The sequence below is a fragment of the Lactuca saligna genome, chromosome 9, assembly GCF_052625555.1.
Source record: "Lactuca saligna cultivar CGN05327 chromosome 9, ASM5262555v1, whole genome shotgun sequence".
Lineage (NCBI taxonomy): Eukaryota > Viridiplantae > Streptophyta > Magnoliopsida > Asterales > Asteraceae > Lactuca > Lactuca saligna.
Genome location: NC_136425.1, coordinates 160,727,586 through 160,750,711, shown reverse-complemented (window position 1 = coordinate 160,750,711; position 23,126 = coordinate 160,727,586). Strand labels below are relative to the sequence as shown.

The window sequence follows — 23,126 nt, the reverse complement described above, 5'->3', positions numbered from 1 at the left end:
TAGAATCGCAGGCCAACTGCTGCTATGGACAACCCTCCGCTCGACCAGAAGGGATTAGATATTCCTTCAAGAGAAGTATCATCCCGAAGATAACAATTTTCATGAACACAATGGCTATGAAATACTGATTTCCTTAACTGACAAACCGAATGTTGCAACTATAATACTAAAACCTCATCACTTGCCCGAACTTTACACAGGTAGAACCATCCATGAGCACAAACACATAAACTAAATCCTGAACCCTACAGCTAAGGTCTTTGACATCCAAATTTCTTGATACACATCTTTCTGAGTATAGACCTTGCATGGATATACTCACGATTCCCAATGCGAGCTTTCACCAAAAACCCACTCGAATATGGTCACTCATATACTTCTCGAAGATCCTTCCGTATATCTAATGAGCATCTAATTATGAATTTTCCCCATATCCATGGCTGGAGACACTAAAAGAAACATGCATAACTGATCCTCAAAACCCACCGATTGCGATCTTCACCCAAAACCAAACCATATGATGTACCAAAACCTTAATAACCATTGACTCTATGTTATGCCATCACTAACCACTGCTTCGTCGAGAAAAGAAGATCAATCCAAGAATTTTTGTGTTACATCCAACCCCCTTATAGACTTGGGTGTACCCCCACCTGGACAATCACTTGAGACAATCATAAATGACTTTATGATTTGCGACTTCCCTACCAATCCCAACTTGAAAACCAATACCCTATCAACAACTTGCGAACAACCAGAAATATAATGCATACATATCACAAAGACTTTCTGATTCCTGACTGATACTCCCCACAACCCTGACTACATCCTTTATCCAACCATCATATTTGCAACTCGTTTGTCTCCCATCAATGCGTAGACATGTGTCATATTTGGATAATATTAATGATATTTTACTACACCTCTCATCATTTCAAATGGGTACGAATATATGTCGGAAGGAAAGTAAGAGGATATTTAATTTCTCTTAGATAATATGTGTAATATTCTACTAGTCGTTTACCCGCGCTAACGCCGGCCGATAAGTTTCTTTCGGAAGATAATTTTATTAGTGATGATTAGTTTCCTTTAGATGTGAGCTATGCATTGCGTCCATTTGGTAGACTATTTGTGTCGAATAGTTCATTTCAACGGATAGTTTCTTGCTAGTACATAGTCATACAATACGACAGAAGTTGAGTCTACATTTGGAATTTCATCTAATAGTTCATACTTTATTTTACTATATATATATATATATATCTATATATCTATATATATATATATATATATATATATATATATATATATATATATATATATAACAACAATTTGTAATCAAATGTTAGGTTAGAGGAAATAGTTGCAGCAATGATTTTACAATTTAGATGATTTCACTCTATAATTCCATCACAAAAGAGCTGTTTGCCAAGCTTGTTCACTAACCTGTTCAAGCCATTGTCAATCGATAGTTTGTATCAAGTAAAAGCAAATTACAATGGTTATATGTGTCATAATCAAGAACACTTTGAAATATAAAAGAAAGTCTAACCTCTCCATTAGCCCTCCATGGTTTCTTTGACTGAAAATAATCAAAGAAAGCAGGAAAAAATACATGTAAGAACAAATATTAGTCTTAAGGATATTGCCTATTTTTTCCTGAAAATAATCAAAGAAAGCAGGAAAAAATACATCTAAGAACAAATATTAGGTAAAGTTGGAAACCTTACCACAGTCAACCCCAAAAAATCATTATTTGTTACTATAGCTTGTTAAGTAAAAAAAAAACAGTTTGAATTCAAGAATTATGAGGGTAGTGATGCACAAAATCCCCATTACAGGAATCTTCGATCACTCCATCTTAACTAACGAAAAATCCAACTAATCTTCTCTCTCACTTTCTATCTCTCTCTCAAAATACTCATGTAAACAAGAAATTTTGTGTTTTAGGTCAAAAAAAGAAATGGTATACAGTTTCTCCATTAATGTTTGTAAATATGCTTCATGATTGAGTATCTTGGGAAAACTGTAGGAAGATACTTCAAGAATAAATTAGAGTGGTTAATTAACATCAACAAACAATCGATAAATTTAAATTTTGGCAAAAAATAGGGTTGATTTCATTAGGGTAAACAACAGCTTTGGAGATGTGGGGTAAAAAAATCGGAGGTGAATCCTCGCACAACTCCGTCGTATTCATCATCTCCGACTCCAATTTTCCTCTCCAAGCTCTAACTTTCTACCTCTATCATTTTGATTTCCCTCTCCAAGCTCTAACTTTCTCGTGGGCAGAGTTTGGGCTAAGAAACTTTACTACTCGGGATCTTCAGGGCTTCAAGACTTGCTTCAGGTCTCGGGATGATACCGGGGCTTCAGGGTATAATTTTCACATAGATCGATGAAATAAGGGTGAGAGAGAAGAAATGAGCAACAAATCCCGGAGACCTTGCATTCTGTTTATAGGGGAGGCTGACCCTCCGAACGCAGGGTGTTCCCTCTATGTACGCGGGGCATTCCTCCGAACATGGCACATAGGAGTGAGTTCCGGTCCTATCCGATAAGACTTCTGAGTCAGCAGCAATGTGGCCGATCTGAGGCCTCTCAATGAACGCAGGGCGTTCCTGCTTTGGGGTGCGTGCCTCGAACTTCAGAAATTCATAACTTTCGCATACGATCTTTGTTTTCAATGTTCTTTATATCCACACGTAGGTGGGAATATGCTCTACAACTTTCGTTTAGACTTCGCTGGCTAATTTTGACTTTATTTTTATTATATTATTTTTAGTAGGCCGGGACAGGAAAACTCCGTTAGAAATTCGCAACTTCTTCATCCGACGTCCGTTTTCGTCTGTCTTTTTACTGTTGGACTACTATCGACGAGATCTTCAATTCTCATTTAGATTCTTTCGGCTAGAAACCACTTGATCTCATATTCGAACTTTGCGCTACATACCGCTAAGTCGAAACTTCGAAAAATCATAACTTCCTCATACGTAGTCAGATTTAGATGTTCTTTTTATGCACGCTTTTGGTTTAACTTATTCTAGAACTTTCGTTTAGATCACTAAGGCTAGATATCGATCTATCTTAAATTCATATTTTATGTTATACAACGTCGTGTTGGTTCTGTCGCGAAACTTCGACTTGTCATAACTTCTTCGTTATAATTCGGATTTCGACATTTTTTATATATACAAAATCCTTGTCACGACCACTACAACTTCCTTCATAGATATTGGGCATATCTAATATTTTATTTTTACGCTTATTTTTATTCTTAATTAATTTAAGTCACACAATTAAGTATATAATACTCAAATAATACATGCTTATTATTTCAAAATGAGTTACAAAGGTTAACCTTGGCTATTACATCATCATTAATGCCTAAACTAGAAACACGGGCATTACACAGATTTACAATATGAATAAATCCATTTGTTGATTTTACAAAACTAATTTACGAGTAATTAAATCGTTAAAATATTATAAAACTATATGGAAATGTATTTCGATTTATATGTTAATTTCACTTAATTTTTGAATGATGAAATAGTAGAAATGGTAAATCGGATTCACGTTGTGAATGTTAAACTTGAACGTTTAGATTCACATTGTGAATCGATGGAGTTTTTTTAGTCGATGATGATGTTTATTAATAGAGGACAAAAAATTGAGATTTTTTCTATAATTAGTTTTTTTGGATAAAAATAAAATTAAATATTGAAAAAAAAATTAAATGAGTTTTTTTGATGTGTGTGTGTGTATATATATATATATATATATATATATATATATATATATATATATATATATATATATATATATAAGATCAAATGAGAACACAAAAAATATTGAGAACGCGAGAACAAAGTATCAAATGAGAACACAAAAAATATTGAGAACGCGAGAACAAAGTATATTCATTTGTGATTCCATGTATTTATTTGTGGGGAAATGATAATTTTTTACGATTTTAATTTCAGTTGAAGAGAAAAAGCATATTAATGTTGATTGTGCGTAAAAATTTATCATATCTCCGTAAATGAATACATGGAATCACAAATGAATATAATTGTTCTCACGTTCTCAACCTTTTAGGTGTTCTCATTTGATTATATATATATATATATATATATACATATATATATATATATACATATATATATATATATATATATATATATATATATATATATATATATATATATAAACATTGATCTTTATGGAAAGAGAACGAAAAATCATGAACAACAGTATACTCATTTTTTTTTTGATAAAAAACATTGCTTAAAAAAATTTAACGAAAAAAAGAGGTGACTTTTTTTGTTAATAATGTGGGGTTTATAGTATAATCGGGTATATATGTGATGCGTGTATGGGCTTGATTTAGTGAGTAGGGTAGTGTTTAGGTAAATTAATAGAGAATAGCAACCACAAATGATATGTGAATGGAAAGAAATAGATAGATTAGTATAGTAACAACTCAAGACCTATTAAGTTGTATACCGATGAAAACAATCCAAGACCTATTGGATTGAGTTCGTATCAAGTCAAGAACACGTCCCAACAAGATAACTTGAGAATTATAACAATAATTCAAAGTGAAAATAATGGTTCTTTGATTAAAATTCGTGTATTACTTTTTTCATGCATAATTTGGCTTTATATGAAGCCTTTATTACAAATTTGGTGGTTACAAGCCAACCAACCAATTATTCATTAAAACTAGTAAATAGAAATTAAGGTAACTCTTGAAAGAACACAAAAAAAACGTCCATGAGACTTGTGAATGAAAAAAAAACGGCTATGTTTGCTTAAGGAGCCATAAGAAGCATTAAGGAGTCATTATAAGCATTAAAGTGTAACCCTAATCCACCAAAGAGTGTCAAAAACGGCTAGGAGGCTTTATGAAGCAAATAGTAACGTTTTTAGCACTTATGAAGCCTTAAAAATGTTGCCCTAGTCTTCATGCAACCTTAATTGAATTTGTGGGTTACCATGCACAACCCAACCATTGAGCCCAAACCACCTTCTAGCCCACTAGTAATCACTAATCCATCACATTTTGGGCTTTCATGATCCATGCATGGATCATCCCTTCCCCCTTTGAAAGGAATTGACCTCAATTCATCAAGTCCATCATCATCAAGATAAGGTGAAAGATCTCCCACATTAAAGGTAGCATGCATTCCATGGTCTCCTCCCAAATCCACCTTGTAACCATTATCATTTTCATAATTTGTCACTTCCACACATGTATCAATATGCAACCAATATACAAGTGTACATCCATTTCTTTGGCCATTGGTCATTATAATTTACGACACTCACGATTAGTTTCTTGGTTCTTTGTTAATAATGGTTCCCTATTGAAAACTCATCGTGTGTTTATATATATATATATATATATATATATATATATATATATATATATATATATATATATATATATATATATATATATATATATATATATATATAAAAGATCAAATGAGAACCCCAAAAGGTTAAAAACCATTTAAGAACCACTCCATTAAAGGTGTTTTTGTCAATCTATATTTTTTCTTATCATTTAACATCAGATTTAAACATTTTCACTAAACACTCTCTCATAAGATTTCAAATTCTCTCAACTTTCAAACACTTCTTTCTTCTACAACATCCACCACCATCTAACTCTGGTGATTGTACAACACCACCGTCATCAACCTCCGACAACTATCCACCATCTCCACCTACGATATCCGCCATGCTGCTGTCTCCTGCCACAGAATAAACTTATTATCACCATTGTTACGTCCTTCTCCAACGACTTCCAGCAAGTCTGAAGGATTTTGGTGGTTTTTTCTTTCATTTTAGGTGGTGTTCTTAGTCCATATTTGTCCAAATCCAATCAGATCTAGAACACTTGTCTTTAGATCTAGAACATTTGCCTTCAGATATGCTTTCATCGCCCTCACAAAAACCTCTTGTGTCACAACTAGGAATATTGATGACTAGTAAACATTGAACAATGATAATAAATGTGAACCAACAATGTGAAAGCATGTAGGATGCTTATTCAATAACAACAAAACTTCAATCAAACACTTCATAAAAACGTTCAAATAGTCAACAAAGAATTAGAAAACCCTAGAAATCCTTGTTTAAGTCTATTTTGGACTAGGATTTCCTTATTGGGCCCAATGGACCAATAAGCTTCCAATTTGACTACTTTGGGCTTAGAACTCTTAAATGGGCTCTAATTAGACCCACTTTGATTTATTTTAATATTTTGGGTCATATTGGGCCTAGAATGAAATAAAATACTTTAATGGACCTTATTGGGCCATAACTAACCTAATTAGCCCTAATGGGCCATAAAAATCATTCCTAGATTTATTTGGGCCGAAAATTCACCTAAATGGATTATAATATGGGCTTAAGCATTAAGGGCCCAAATCTTTTTTTTCCCTCTCCTTTTTCTCGGCCCAACTACTCAAATGAAGGAGAGTTGACTTTTTCATGCCACCTCATTTTTACATATGGGTCTTCCATGCATTTATCCCATGTTTTCATGCAACTATCCCATCAAAGATCTCTTCTCTTCCTCTCTCTTTTGCTCTCGGTCGAACCCAAACAAACACACACATACTTCACTCAAAATTCTCTTTAGGAAATTCTCTCCACTCCTCTCCATATTTTCAATATCTAAGAGGCTTTCAAAGAGATTCTTCCACAAAATCATCATCTAAGAACCCACTAAGTTCGAGATCCATCCAAGGAACTTGCTAGGGCCGAAAATAGCACCAAACTTCTCTCAATCTTCTTCAAAACCGAAACTGCAACTCAAGGTGAGCTTCATACCCCTTTCTTTTCGGTTTTTATGAGTTTTATGGGGGAGAATACAAGAAAATGTGTAGATCTATGTGTATGTGTATGCTATGTGTGATTTTATGCATGTATATGTGTGATTTCATGTGTTTTTGTGATGAATATGTTACCAAAAAAGGTGTAAACCCGAGATCTATGACATGATAAAGGAAACAAACATAATCTAAGCTATTTTACACTAAACAAGTCAAGAGTAATAGCTTATAAGGTTATGATGAACATATTCTAACATAAAACCCATTTTTGGGCTTAAATTGTCAAAAATACAAAACTTGGGATACAAATCGACAAGTCACGATTTCTTGAAGGTCAAAAGGGTCAAAACAGTTTCTATAATCACTTCTCTAAATATTATAATCTTCAAGGGACTTAAAATGTAATTTTTAGCTTAATGGGCTAATTTTGGGCTTTTCAGCCCAATAAGCCTCAAAATGCGAAAAATGATAAACTAAAGGGGCTGAAATGAAACTTTCTGTAAAACAGGGGGTAATTATCATAACAAAATCATTTTAAGAGTCAAAAATGCTTTTCACTATAAAAAAGGACCAAAAATGTAAAGTTTTTAGATTTTGGACCAAAACGGTAAAAGTTGTGAAAAATGGGGTTCTAACCGAGAAACACCATTCTGGAAGGGCTGGAACTATCCACAAAATAAATTTTGGGTTAAAACTGTGTTTTCATCAAATAAATGATACAAAAGTGTCAAGAAAAGGTTTTAAGGACTAAAAATGAAATTATTTTATATAAAAGGACCAAAAGTGTTATTTTTATAAAACAAGGGTAGTGAAAAGGTCAAATTCCACTTTTAAACAAATTAATTCATTAATACAAAATGCGAGATCCACGACTACCGACGAAACGGAAAACAAATACACTTTCAACAATAAATATCGTTACAAACGAAACGATTCGGTCTCGAATCAATAAAAAACAACAAGCGTTAAACCAAACCATCTAAATAAATACGCGATAACTACTATGGGCAAACTTACAAACTTTGGGCTTGGAAGTTTCAAATCATGCTTGTTGGGCCTTGCTAGCCCATTAATATGATCTTTGGGACCAAAGGGAATATACTTATGTGCTATTGGGCCTCCTATGACCCGATTTCATGTAAAAGGACCTTCAATGGTTCTGATGTGCTATTGGGCTCTAGTGGCCAATTAGTATTGCTAGTAAGGTCAAGAAATCAAATGCGAGTTAGGCCAACGTGCCTTTCGCATTCCCGATAGCCTAAATAACTCACAGAAATAACAACACTTTGTACTCCCCTTTTCCTCGTTTGTTAGGCTTACGAGAAATCAAGATAAACAGATTTAGGACGTTAATCAAAAGTAATCATGGTTGTTGGATTAAGTGAGTAGTAACGGGCGATGCCTTTAAGGATCGTTCGAAACCTGTAGTTATAAACTAATCATTTTCTAATGCATGATTATAACGACTCACAAACCCTAATTAATCCAACGCCACGCCAGAAATCAAAATCATTCCTTGTGACGGTATAACAAATTGAGAATTCACTGTATTTTATGTATTGGGAAAACATCGGGTTTTCCTGGGAAGTGCAACATTTTCACTTGCGCGATTAATACTAAGGTTCAACATTTATACATGTTTTAAAAATCAACAAGCATATATTTACGGATCTCCACACTTTTTATAAACAATGATCTTTTCAGAAAATATCAGATTTTCTGGGTTTTACAAACTACACAAAATCATTTTATCACAACATTGCTTATGAACTCACCAACATTTCATATGTTGATGTTTTTCAAAATTAACTTGTATTCTCAGGTAACAGGTAAACCGAAGAATAAGTACCAAGTAATGTCAGTGTGTTTTGCTTATGATATCTATCAGACAATTGTGTTATGAATTTGTAATGTTTAAAAACAAAGTACTGGATGTAAACAATATCAGTTGTATTATTTTAATGCATGGTGATGATTTATGTTATGATTCATGTATATTCATTGTGATGGTATTCAATTTAAGTCACAAGAACCCTTGGACGTTTCCGCCGTCTGGTTCGGGGGTGTGACATCTTGCTATCGACGTCGATCTTGGAACAACCGACTGCCAACCTTCAGATCTGGAGTCACTAGCTTTAGATCTAGAACATCCACACTCATATATGCCCTCATCGTCGACACCATCTTTCTATTACTTCAGATTTGTGAGTTGTGCTTCATTTCTGACCACTTTCCGACCTCTAACGTCTCCAAATCACCAGAAAACATCGTGTCGCCTCACTCAACCTTTCAGATTTGAAACCAAAGATGCTGGGAAAGTCACCAACCGTCATTAACCTTTTAGATCTAAAGCAAAAACGTACCAATATCATAGATTTGGTTAGATATAGTCAAATCTGATGTGTTTGGTGTAATTTCAGGCATAGACCTTGTATGTATGAAACATTTCATGGTGGCCAATTGTGGTACCACTACCATATCAGATCTCATCCACCATCACCACCTCCTCACCCCAGATTGCGGGGAAACTCATCAACTACCATCAACATTTTTGATCTGAAGTCAAAGGTGCAAAGGTTTCTTATAGGGTTGTCAAATCGGGCACTCGTGTTGTGTTTTTGTCTGACACGACAAGGTTTTGTATAACACGAACACGACACAACACGATGTTGTGTTTTTTTTCATTAACACAAAAACGAACCAATTAAAACACGACAACACGATACGACACAAAAAATATAATATTACATAACTATTAGTGTATTTAGTTCATACTTAAAGATATATATATGTGTGTGTGTGTGTGTGTTGTATGCATGTATGTATGTGATTGGAGAAAGTTTCATGTGGTAAAGGGATTTGTTAATTATAAAACTAGGTTCAAACCCGTGGAACTCACGGGTGCTGTTTTTGAATTGAATGTAAAAATTAATTATTTAATAAAATATTATATCAATAATTCTGATAACTTATAAATTGTAATATTGAATATTTAAATAATTTTTTTTTATTTGTAATTATTTAATTGCTAACTAAATGGGAAGTATTTAATTAGGAATGAAGATTTTTGAAAACTATTTTTTTTTATTCATCATTCTTATTGGACATATGCAGATGATACAATACCAATGTATGTAATGAAATTAACATAAAATATAACAATACGTAATTATAAAAAAAAAACACAGTAATATGATGGATTAAGTGTGATTTGCTAAAATTGAATAAAACGACGTTACAAAAAAGTTGGCTACAGATTTTGAAAAACTTCCTTATAAACAACATTGGAAGTTTTATTTGTGAGTTTGCCATCTTTATCTAAAATTAATAATTTTAATCCCTCTCTGCTCTGAACTCTAGATAAGGCAACATACAATTGTCCATGTGAAAGAACTGGATCTTTCAAAAACAAATCAACCTTTGACAACGATTGTCCTTGACTTTTGTTAATAGTCATTGCAAAACATACAACCAAAGGAAACTGTCTTCTTGTGAATTTGAAGGGAATCTTTTTTTTTTTTTCTGATGGAGTTAAAGACATTCTTGGAATAAAAGTCCGATTTCCAATATTAGTTCCGGTTATTATACATGCCTCAATAACACGTTTGCCCAATGATAACACCTGTAGTCTTGTGCCATTACATAAGCCGTTTTTCTGATCAATATTTCTCAGTAACATTACTGGAACACCAATTTTTAAAACTAACTTATGATTTGGTAAACCGGATACTTTGAGTCCATTTAATACATCAGGAGAGTATAGATTTGCATCAAATTGATCATGGAGAAATTCGGATTCACATATGCAGTCTGAACTTAAAAATTCAACTTGATCTCCTGGAAACTTCTTAAGCAAACGGCCGTTTATTTCCTGGACAACTTCATTTTTTGGAGCAAGTATCGCTCTTTCTTGGAAATAATTTATATCGCTATAGTTCTCTAAAATTGAAGGATATACAAACTCAATTAAGGAACCTATAGGATCATGTGAATCATTAATGAGAATATCATCCGGAATATCGATAATCGTTTCACCATCGTTCGGACCACCAAGTTTTCCTTCTCCTATATCCAACAACCAATTTGCAAAATCTCTTATTTTTCCTATATCTGATTGATCCCTTCCAACAGTTAGCCTCATGTTTTTTGTTAATCTATGGACTTTGCAATGTTCCCATAAATATGAAGAACTCAAAGAAGCATTTACAATGTTCTGTCTACTGCCACCCGGCACAACAGGTAGAATTTGTCTAAAATCTCCTCCAAAGACAATAACTTTCTCTCCAAATGGAATATTTGAGATGGTTGAATTTACGCACCTTAATAAATCCTTCAAAGTTCGATCTAAAGCTTCAAATGCATGCTTATGGACCATAGGTGCTTCATCCCAAATTATTAAAGAGGTTTTCCTTATTAAGCTTGCCAACTCACCGTCTGGATTTATGTTACAAAAAGAATCCTCTGTAAGCTCAAATGGAATTATAAATCGAGAGTACGCTGTTCTACCACCGGGCAATAATAAGGAAGCAATACCACTTGAAGCAACATTTAATACAATATTTCCTTCAGATCTAATTGCTGCAGATATTGTTTTCCATAAAAAAGTTTTATCTGTTCCACCATAACCGTAAACAAAGAAGACACCTCCTTTATTTTGTTGAATAGCACTCTTGATGTTTAGGAAAATGTTCCGTTGCTCATTTGTTAATGCAAGAAACATACGATCATAGTCATTCTTTATCACGGGAATGTCGTAATCTAGCTCCTCGGTGATAAGTCGATTGTTTGAAGAAGAAACAGATTCAATATCTGGGTATGGCATGTTTTTGAAGTTTTTGAGAGTAGAGTTGTTTCGAAGTAAAATTTGTTGTATTTCGAACAAAGTTAAGTTCTTAAGTTCATCTACTCCGAGAGACAATTCTGCACGAAAATATTAAATAATTAATAAAATATGTGGTCGATATTTAATAATTTCATTACTAATTATTTAATGGGTGTTGAAAAATAAAAAGAAATTAATTTTAAAAAATAAGAAAAAAATGTAATACTTGCTGACTTAAATCTTTGTCGTTGGCTATATAGAATTTCATTTGCCAAATATTCTCATGTATTTTCCCAAACGATCTCTGGTTTAGACATACTATTACACATCAACAATGTAGCAAATAAAAAGCGTAGATAAAAACCAGATCCAGAATGACTTGCTTCTTTAATTGCATCAATGTATTCCTTGTCATCATCTAATAGCCCGAGTGCATAACAGGCATCTCTAAAAGAAGAATGTGTTTGACCATTTAACGTGCGAATTTCATCAAATGATGTTGGTCCTTTTACTTTATTTAAAAGAATCCTTAAGAAATATGCTTCACCTAGTTTAGGTGAAACAGAATGAATTCTACCGATGGCTTTTCCTACTTTCCTACGCTTCCAAAACCGACCATTTAATATCCAAACAAACTTTGTAGGGAATTCAACATATGTGAGTTTTCGTGCTTCACTGTCGATTGCATTACACTCCATCCAAGCTGTGAACTTTGAAGCCGCAACAGAAGGTTTGTCAAGAACATCATCAATATCATCATCTTCGTCATATACAATCTGCTGTTGATTAGGAAGATGAAAAGGTAGTCTGACAACAGAAGGATATCTGCAATGAACATCATATCTAAAATTCGCCATGATGCTTCACATGCTGATAAATATCTACAATCGTAATATTCAACTATTTCATCGACCGCATCATTATTTTCATATTCATTGTTGGTTGGTACAACAACAACTGTAGCTCTATCAGGACCCTTATTTATGTATTTAAACAAATACTTTATAGAAGATCCCTGATTGCACCATTCAATATTAATATGTGCCTGATATCTTTTCAGTAGATATTTGTTGTATGGAACAACATTTCTATTATCCAACCTTACACCTAATTTTTCTACAAAATGACCATCGTTTCTTCGCCTATATAACGGAAAACCATTATGATCAACAGACGAATGATTACTGAATTGTTTTGGAAAGTTTTTAGAGCACTTTTTATCCACCATGCATGGACAATTCATATTTTCAGCTCCACATGGACCATGAATCATAAACTCATTTACAAGTGAATATAATTCAGGATCTTCAATTCTGTCTGGTACCTCTGCTGAAATTATTGGATCGATAAGTTCAACAGTTGGTAGCTTGTTGTCAGAATGCATGAATAGACATATATGACTATGCGGCAAACCTCTTTTTTGAAATTCAATGGTATAAACATCTGTAAAAGAATTTGACAAAAAATAAAAGAGAATGTGATTAGATATCAAAACATATTTAAAATATAATAATAAGATCAATGTTTTATAAAAAATTAAAAATATAGTTTTAATTACATGCTTGAACTTTGCCGAAAATTTGATTCTCCCTTAAGTCTTTAATGAATGCATCAAGCTTGATCTTAAACAACCTACATAGTATATCAGGTCTATCTTCTGGTTGAAGTGAAGTATCCTTAAGAAACCTTTTAATCTCAGGCCATTTGGGATTACACGTAAAGGTTATGAAGAAATCAGGATATCCAAACCATTTACATAGTGACATGGCATCCAAATAGTTTTGCAGCATATAGCGTGCACCTCCGGTAAAGGATGAAGGTAATATGACACGTTGGCCGACATTCGAGATATCAGTCGTTCCTTGAGCTTTTTGGTTACGTAAATTTTCATAAGAATCACATCTAAGAACATGTTGTTGCCTACGTATGTAGTACATTCTCTCCGTTTCCATCATAGTATAGGCATCTACCAGAAATTGTTGAAACAACCTTTTTGAATTAAGTATGAGAGAGAACGAATGATCTCTGTCTTGAATCCTATAAGCGAAATATTCTCTCATTGTACATTTCGCACGCTTGCTGTTGGTCGTAAATGACACACCTCTATGAAGAATGTCAACACTATAACCATCATCCCCATATGGAAATAGCAATGGATATTGGAGAGGAAGGTACGAAGGATGCAATTCACTGATACGTTGTAGACAACCATTTTTTGTTTGAACGACGATATCCCTCTTTTCGATTGAATCCGAAATGTCACCAATTATTAAAGCAGCAACCTCAGAAGCAGTCGGTAGGTTATATGTTCTTCCATCTTGCTCCCTTCTCCCGATAAGTCGTAATTTCATATCAACTTCTGGATTTTTTTGAAAAGTATCTCTTACCATTCTATAAGATCTAACCAAGACATTATTTGAATCCAACATCACCTTAATATCTTTAACAATATCACTATCAGTTGATGTTGATTGATCCTTTTCACCACTAAAATAAATAAATTTATACATAATATTATTAATATATACATATATATATATATATATATATATATATATATATATATATATATATATATTAATAATAATAGATTATGAATAAGACGTTTGAGAAAATACCGAAAACATCTTTGTCTATTTGTAATTTCGTTGTCAGTGTCATAAATGTATAACTGAGAGAATTTTGGTTCCGATCCTTTTGCTGGCAAAAGACTTCCAATACTATGATAATTTTGACCACCCAATCTGAAAATGTAAGGAGCGTTTCCTCTATTGATTGAAGAATCAATTTTACCACCCATCGACGTGAAAGAAAACATTGAATTGTAACGTCGAATGTTTTTCATGAAGTGTTTGCTTTTTGAATCCATATTTCGAAACATTCTTTCATAAGTAGGGGGTGCATTCTTTAAATCTGGAAGTTGAACTTTGCCGTAACCACAACATAATGAATAATCCGTGTTTCCATTTTCTTTACCTCTAATGGATTCATTTCTCCATAACTTTGCACGACATGTTTGACATACAACATCTTGATCACCATGATCCAAATATTCTGTAAAATAAAAGCTTTGAATAAAATATCAATGAATTTTATAATTATATACAACATAGTATCTGAAATGTAAAATGGATTTTATTTTTTGATTACCATTTGAGATACCAACTATACTATTTTCATTGTTCACTTGATGTATATTTTCTACATCTTCTGTCAAATCAATCAATGGGATAGGGGATAAATGTCTTGTCTTCGTTTTTAATTTATGACATCCTGGATTTAACTTGATTGATGATGAAGAAGTTGTTACTGTAGATGCATTTTTTGATGTCATATCATTTGAAAGTACATGGTACTGTCTTTTCTTTGCTAACTTGGAAGTGATATATTTATCGAAACCAATGTTATCTGAATAAAAAAAATAAAATAGTTAAATAAATATATATATATATATATATATATATATATATATATATATATATATATATATATCCCGATTATATACATAATGGATAATAGTATATTTTAAAAACCATAAATAATTACCATTTGTAATGTTAGATAACGGATTTATAACATTTGTAATGTTAGAAAATGGAGTTCTAACATCTGTAAAGGGAGGACGGTATTGTATGGTTGTGTTATGCTTTGCAGGTGTTGTAAATGAATTGATATTTTGAGTTTGACGAACAATGTTGGTTGATTGATCTGCAAATAGAAATAACTTATAAAACTTGTAAATATATGTATTCAACTATATAACAGTAAAAGATGGAATATAAAATACTAATACGGTTATAGTTAATGGTATTTTTGAAGAGATGCTGTAATGATGTACTTGGAACGTTTGATGTTGTTTTTATTTTCTTCGATCTTTTATTTTCCAAATATATTTTTATTTGTCTTCTTTTCTCTCAGGCTTGCATGTGGTACATGTTACTGTTGTTTTCTGCATAAGAAGACATATGTTAGGAAATGAAATGTGAAATTATGTACATAATATGTTTATATAATACAATTGAAGTTAGTTAGAATTAAATAAATAATGATAATAAAGTAAATGTATTTAAAAAGTTACCTTTATTAATTTGTTTATTAAAATGTGTAACAAAATTTGCAAATATTAATTTACTCTTTTATAATATATTTTAAACAAATTAGTGTAACGACCCAATTTTCACATCCAAAAAAATTTGTTTAAAAATGTTACTTTAGAAAATATTAATAATTAAAACATCGTTTGATCAACCATAATATAAACTGAACCATGTCTGAAAACCAAAACATACAACTAATCAGAATATCAGAGTATCAATCCCAGAAAGGCTAGTAAATGCGGAAACCGGAGAGTGTGTGTGTGACATGCTGCTACCGTGCCGGCTCCTTTCCCCTAGCTGAGGAGGTACCTGAAACCAAAACTGAAACTGTAAGCACAAAGCTTAGTGAGTTCCCCCATATCATGCATACATATAACAAACAATGTTCAGCTAGGAGTTACGGGCCTTGCCCACACTCGGGAAGATACGGGCTCTGCCCACACTTCGCTAGCCGGGAGATACGGGCCTCGCCCACACTTGTGAAGATACGGGCCCTGCCTACACTTCGCTATCGGGGAGATACGGGCCTAGCCCACACTCCAACCTCGGAGAGATACGGGCCCTGCCCACACTCAACCGCTAACCCATAACATACAAGTATCACGTAGACAACAAGTATAAGCAACTCTATCATATTAACACATATTTCATACTTGACTAAACCCAGAGGTACGGGCTCGGCCCACACTCTAGTACTAACATCTCGTCTACACGGGTCGGCCTTGGTGCCTTAGACCCGTTCCTACTGGAAAGGAAACTCACCTCGAAATAGGTGCTGGTCTGTGTGGGAATTGATCACCTACTACTGCTGCTGCCGCTCCGGAAACTCCCCAGCTGTAATTCCCACAATATACTTAATCATACACTGCTAACTGTCCTTTGGGTAAAAAGACCATTTTACCCCTGGTCTAGCCCTAAGTCAAATCAGAGTCAACTTTTAGTTGGCCCGACTCGCCGAGTTGGCTCTCCAACTCGCCGAGTCCCTGTCCAGACAATTGTCCTGGGTCCCTGATTCTACTCGTCGAGTTAGGCTATGACTCGACGAGTTCATCTCCTAAACTGACATTCAACCCCTTCATCCTACTCGCCGAGTTGTATGAACAACTCGTCGAGTTCATCTTCATCCGAAGAACACTTAAGCTAAGACTCGCCGAGTTGTATGAACAACTCGCCGAGTCTGTTCTTGATCTATGAAGATTGCCTTGGACTCGCCGAGTCAGGGCATTGACTCGCCGAGTCCTAACATGGTTGAGTTCAGCTCCCAACTCACCGAGTCACCCCCTGTGACTCACGGCTCAAACTCGATACATCATAAAGGGACCAATTCGGTGACTCGCAACCAGACTCGCCGAGTCACATATACGACTCGCCGAGTCGCCGCCATGCATCCACCAAATACACCGATTTGCTCGATTCCAGTCCATGCCATTCATAGATCTGGACTTCTAGGACACAAATCACACGTAAAGTTTCCAACTTTACGTGTGGATATTCACCAATATGGATTTTAGGGCTCAAAATGCCTTAAAAGGGTAGATCTAGGGCTAACAAGCAACATGGGGCCATAAAGCTAACAGATCTGAGCCCCTGGAGCTCAATCTTGCCTAGATCCAGAGGCCAAACATCTTATTATGACATATAATGCACATACAAGCTTGGGGATTTGACCAAGAAAGACCCAAATGAAGTTTTAAGCATAGAATCATGGGGAAAACGGGTTATACCTCAAGGGAACTGCTGGAAGAACACAATAGTTGCCTGGATGGCTTCCCTTCTTCTGGATCTACTTCCTTCCTCCTTCAAAACCTTCAAAAACACACACAATAGCCTCAAACTCTCAAGGAACAGCTTAGAACGAGGGATACAGGGCTCTAAGGGTGAATGAGGGCTGGCTTGGGGCAGTTAAGTTGTTTAAATAGGGTGCAAACCCCTAAAACTTAGGGTTTCATCCAACAGCGGCAACTCGCCGAGTCCAGGATATGGACTCGTCGAGTCGCCAACTTAAAACGTGACCTGAGTCACGTCTCTACTCGGCGAGTCGGACCTATGACTCGCCGAGTCCAAGGCTAAAATAGGCAATATTCGAATAAGATTTACATACCAGAAACCAGGTGCTACAATTAGTCAATTGAATATTTTTAAAATACTAAATAGTATAGAATAGATATTATATATTTGTTTATATTGTGTAAAAGAGGCTTTAAATAAAAATATTAAAGTTAACATGAGTCGGATTGTAGATATGGGTCCGAAAATAAGATTTGAAGCGAAATCTTACGTTGTAGTTGCAGAAATAACTCCATCAAAAGAAGTCTGGAACGACTCCAATCTTCCATAGACGGTCGTCGAAGATTAGCAGTCAATGATTGTCCTCGATTCCCCCTAAATCGATCGCAATCAACAACGCATGAAAGGGAACCTAGAAAATCATGGAGATCTACGATACCGTGTAATCGTCCGATTTGGTCTCCGTCAGGATTGAAAAATACGATACGAAGGTAGAATCTCCTTCTTCCTGTGCCACAATCAATTATTTCCCTAATGAGCATCATGACTCATCATCCTCATTTCCAACCTAGGGTTTATTCGATTTACATCTGCTGTTTCCCCAATTTCAACCAATCGTGGGTTCGGATGATATCAGGGGTTAAAACCCTAGATCTCCATGGAAACAATGAAGGTAAAATTGTGTGATACACGAAAATCGTGATGATTATAAATTGCTTATTGATCTTAAACATCTATTCCCGCTTTTTTTTTTTAGAGTTATAAAAACATCTATTCCAGCATATTGATTATTGTTGTAAATTTCAACCATAAATTCATAGAGAAAACAAAGTGATCTAAACTCATTATACTAACCTGACATATGGATATGGAAATCTTGCAGGTAGAACTGGAATGAGGATCAGGACTTTAATGAAGCAGTTTGATGTAAGTTTAATGAAAAAATAATCGCAGAAGCAATTGAACATTAAGAAGACTAATGAGGAGTTTCAAAATTTTGGATTTCACGTTTGGAGGTAAAGTTATATATATATATATATATATATATATATATATATATATATATATATATATATATATATATATATATATATATTGGAAAAAGATTACGATTTTATGATTTTATTGTTGTTGGATCTTTATTAGATAAAATTTTGTTCCTGATTTTTTGGAATATAAAAGATTACAACTAAAAATTAGTTTAATATTCGAATTTCATCTAAAAAGGGAGTATAGAATATTAAAAAATAGTAAATTGAATATACGTTATTTATAGAAGATAAGTAAATATGCTGCAACCATTACAAAAATGTATGAATTAATTGAAGAGAATCAAAGGTATAAATTTTGTTTACAATTGGTTATTGATTATTTATTAAAAATAACATATTTATCGTGAGAAAAATAATAGTTATTCATAAGTCATTACACATGCTGCAGAAGGAGATTTTTAAAAAATGGGTCATTCAGAACCTTGTTTCTTGATCGATCAAATAGAAAGAAGTGGATTGTCCTTTCTACCTGAAAACTGGCAAGTTAGGAAATTTGATTTGTTAATTTTAAGTTACTGAATAATGTGTGGAAATTTTATTTATTTTTGATATAGTTGCAACATAAACATTATTTTACTTTGAACTTTATCTTAGTAAGACATTGTACTTTTAAAATTTTATCCATTTTAAACATTTAATTTACCCTTTTGTCTAATTTTAACTAAATATGCTATCGACATGTAATTCCAGATTTGGGCTATTTTGTTTGTCCAAAAAATAATTCATGACTTTGAAAAATATCATGATTCACAAAAACATATAAAAACAGATACACATACATAGACAAACACATATATTTATAAAATTAAACTAAAAGATGATAAATTACGAATATACCCTTAATGGTATATAATGAGAAAAAAACTAAAAATCAAAAACTAAACAGAAATAACCTGTATATGTAACAAACAAAATTAGGATATAAACACGAAAATCGTAAAAACAGATACACATACATAGACAACCACATATATTTAGAAAATTAAACTAAATGATGATAAATTACGGATATACCCTTAAGGGTATATAATGAGAAAAAAACTAAAAATCATAAACTAAACAGAAATAACTTGTATATTTAACAAACAAAATTAGGATATAAACAGGAAAATCGTAAACCACTGATTGATTTATATATTTAATTATCACCTGTAAACATACTTTTCAAAAATAGATATAAACAGAAAAATTATGATCCGCAAAAACAGATATAAACAGATACGTACATATAGACAATAACACATATATTTAGAAAAATAAACTAAAAGATAATCAATTCCAGATTATAGTATTGCAATTTGAGAATAGATTCCTAAAAATGGGATATAGTGTATTAGGAACTTTAAAATGAAATTTGTATTTTTTTTGTTTATTATTTAAACAGGTTTGATAAATCACATGAATAAATCAAATTCCTGTGATTATCTGTTTTTTTTTTTTCTTTCTAGTTTACCTCCAAAAATAAATCTTTTTACAATTTTGGTCGTTATGTTAATGGTTTCCCAACACTTTTGGTCGCTGAACCATCAACTATAACAACCAAACTGTAAAATTTATGAAAATGACCGTTTTGCCCTTGTATAATTTATCGCATCTGTTTTTCATGGTCAAGGAGTATAATTAAACCCCAACACAATCCATCTCTTTCCTTGAGAAAACCTAATAATCGATTTCAACGAAATCCTATAAATCAAAGTCAAAAAAACCCAAATTCAAAGTTAAAGATATAACACCAAAGTTATAAACCAAAACAAATTGTAATAACAAAATCAAAGCAATGAAGAACAGAAGCACATGGACACAAAATTCTAAACCAAATTCAACTAACTTCTCCATTTTAAAACAAAAAAATATCTAAAAATATTCAAAACCAATAATAGTTAACATCCTAAATATCCCAAAATAAAAATCATACCAAGCAATCAAAATATCTTTAAAACAAAAACAAATAATCAAAATATATTAAATGCGTGTTATAACCAATACCATCTCACTTCTCCATTTTTGAAATTAAGAGTGGAGCTTCCTCTCCAGTTGACTTTCTTTTAGACTTAGTGCAACTTAAATCATCTCCAGAATCAACATCATAAATTTCTTGGAGGTTGCGCTTTAAAGAACTTGATATTTTGCTTGGACTTGTTGCGGTTGACTTATCAACTGTTGAGGGTGTAAAACTTTCATCTATTTGTGAGATCACATCCTAATTTAAATTAAATAATAATAAATGTTTAATTCCAAAAAAACTCTAATATAAATAAAAGTTAATAAAATGAATTGAAAAACCTTTTGAACAGGCTGTACAACATCATCGGATTCCAAAGCAACTTGATTTAAGGAGACAGATTGAATACTCTAAAAAATAAAATTGAAATATGTTAATCGTTATGTATTTTAAAAGTAAAGAATTATAAATGTTCAACAATAAAAACTTACATACCATAAGTTCTATTTTACTTTCCAATTCAGAAACAATAGACATATCTTCTGTAACTCTGAGAACTGTGTAGATATTATTATAGTTGTTGACATTGTATTCTGTAATATCTACAAGAAAACCAAACTTGCGGTTTTTCAACACATTAAGTTGCATTGGAAATAGTCCATCACTGTCTCCGGCCTGTAAGATATATTTAAATAAATTAAAAAAAAGTAAATGTTTTCTGATTTTAAGATATGAATAATATACCGCATCATGTATTTTTTTCAACTCGTATGCACTTATATTTAACAGCCTCTTTGCTTCCCTATCAAAAAGAGTCAATCCATTGGTTCCAGTACAATCTTGTACGTTAATTGGAATTATACACCTAAAATAAAAAAATTTATGTCATTGTTAGTGTTGTTTTACAGATTGATAAAATTAATAGAAATAAATATGTGTTTACTTTATAACTGTTTGAATTTCAGATTTTTTGCATTGTGCATTTGTACACCCGACAACCATAGTTTCTGAAATTTTTTCAGGGTCGGTATACGAATGATTGGCTTTGGGAACAGGGATTATTTTTTTTCCACATTTTTTGCATGCTTCATAATACCATGGTAGATTCTGCCTTATATTAACAATTGAAGCAACTAATAAAAACTTCATTTCCTGTATCAAATTAAATGTAAAAGTTATTAAAATAAATTATGAAAAAAATATTTGTAAAACATATCAAAAAATGCAATATACCTTAATTGGTTATGTGATCTCACAAATTGTTTTTAATGGAAAATTGCCCTTAAAGTCATCTGTATATATGAAGAATAGTAGCTTTGAAGTGTAGTTATGTTTTTTTCACTTATACCGATTAACTTATTTTTAAATTCATTTATTTCATAAATATCAGAATTTATGAACATTTTCGTTACTTCAAAATGACTTTTGGCTTCACCAATACCTGTAATAAATGTATACCCAATTAATAAAAATTATAAATAAACAATAATTATAAACATATATATATATATATATATATATATATATATATATATATATATATATATATATATATATATATATATAAAGATTGAATACAAACCATTCCAAATGTTTAGCTTCAAAAACTGCATCACGATAACAACACAATTAACCGTCGGGTTATTTGGTAGGTATTCTGACATTTGATATGCTTGACTTCCAAAAATAGTAACCTTCAGATGTACAGAACTAAATAAACCAAAAAATCGTATATTAATATTAATTTCTGATTAATTAAAGATAATAAATAAATAATAATTTAATATAATCTCACTCTAGGTTGCTAAGAGTGAGTTTTATATAATGCTTCGATGCTACTAGATTTGAAGTTTCAAGAGGCCTAAATGACACGATCTATCCAATAACATCTACACAAAAGATAACACAAGATAAACTATACGATTAAAATCGTAATATTTAAATAATAAAATGTATAACCAAAAACACAAATGATAAAAAATGATTTGATTAAAATTTAATAACTAACCAAAAAATGTTTCTCTTTGGCATGTTTGTTCTATGATAGAATTAAAGTCAACAAACATAAATCCATTGATCGGACCCGAGAAATCATCACATTTTTTTAGGATGCTTTTCCAATCCAAAGTTAAGGTCTGTTTATGACCTGTATAACTAAAACCATTAGTAACAGCAGCCATATTTGGTTTTATAACTATACAACTTTCATCTTCCTTTAAGAGATGACGAAATCTGGAGAAATTCTGATTGAAGACACGAGCATGGTATTGTGTACCTTGTTTAAAAAAAAATTAAAAATTATTATTTTGTTGAAACATGTGTAATATTGAATGATGAATAAAAAATATATGAAAT

At 32.5% G+C, this 23,126-nt stretch overlaps 1 protein-coding gene across 1 annotated transcript; it reads right to left on the bottom strand.

Moving 5' to 3' along the window:
* Nucleotides 1-1,410: 1,410 nt before the first annotated feature.
* LOC145016880 (uncharacterized) lies at nt 1,411-22,435 on the bottom strand. Its single transcript, XM_078975050.1, has 18 exons — nt 22,354-22,435; nt 22,052-22,212; nt 21,715-21,923; nt 21,516-21,636; nt 21,267-21,446; nt 21,113-21,181; nt 20,824-21,029; nt 20,745-20,760; nt 20,536-20,683; nt 15,220-15,381; nt 14,824-15,081; nt 14,292-14,727; nt 13,232-14,160; nt 12,774-13,116; nt 12,038-12,498; nt 10,444-11,771; nt 1,553-1,582; nt 1,411-1,446 (listed from the first exon to the last, which is right to left on the bottom strand). Exons 1-18 carry the CDS (start codon nt 22,433-22,435, stop codon nt 1,411-1,413), a joined length of 5,175 nt encoding a protein of 1,724 aa, XP_078831176.1.
* Nucleotides 22,436-23,126: the final 691 nt, after the last annotated feature.

Coding starts and splice junctions, on each gene's coding strand:
- LOC145016880 (XM_078975050.1), bottom strand. CDS start 22,435: ATGTCAGAATACCTACCAAATAACCCGACGGTTAATTGTGTTGTTATC. Junction 12,499..12,773: donor GTAGAAAAATTAGGTGTAAG/GTTGGATAATAG, acceptor TGTTCATTGCAG/ATATCCTTCTGTTGTCAGAC. Junction 1,583..10,443: donor TGGGCAAACGTGTTATTGAG/GCATGTATAATA, acceptor GATTATTTTCAG/TCAAAGAAACCATGGAGGGC.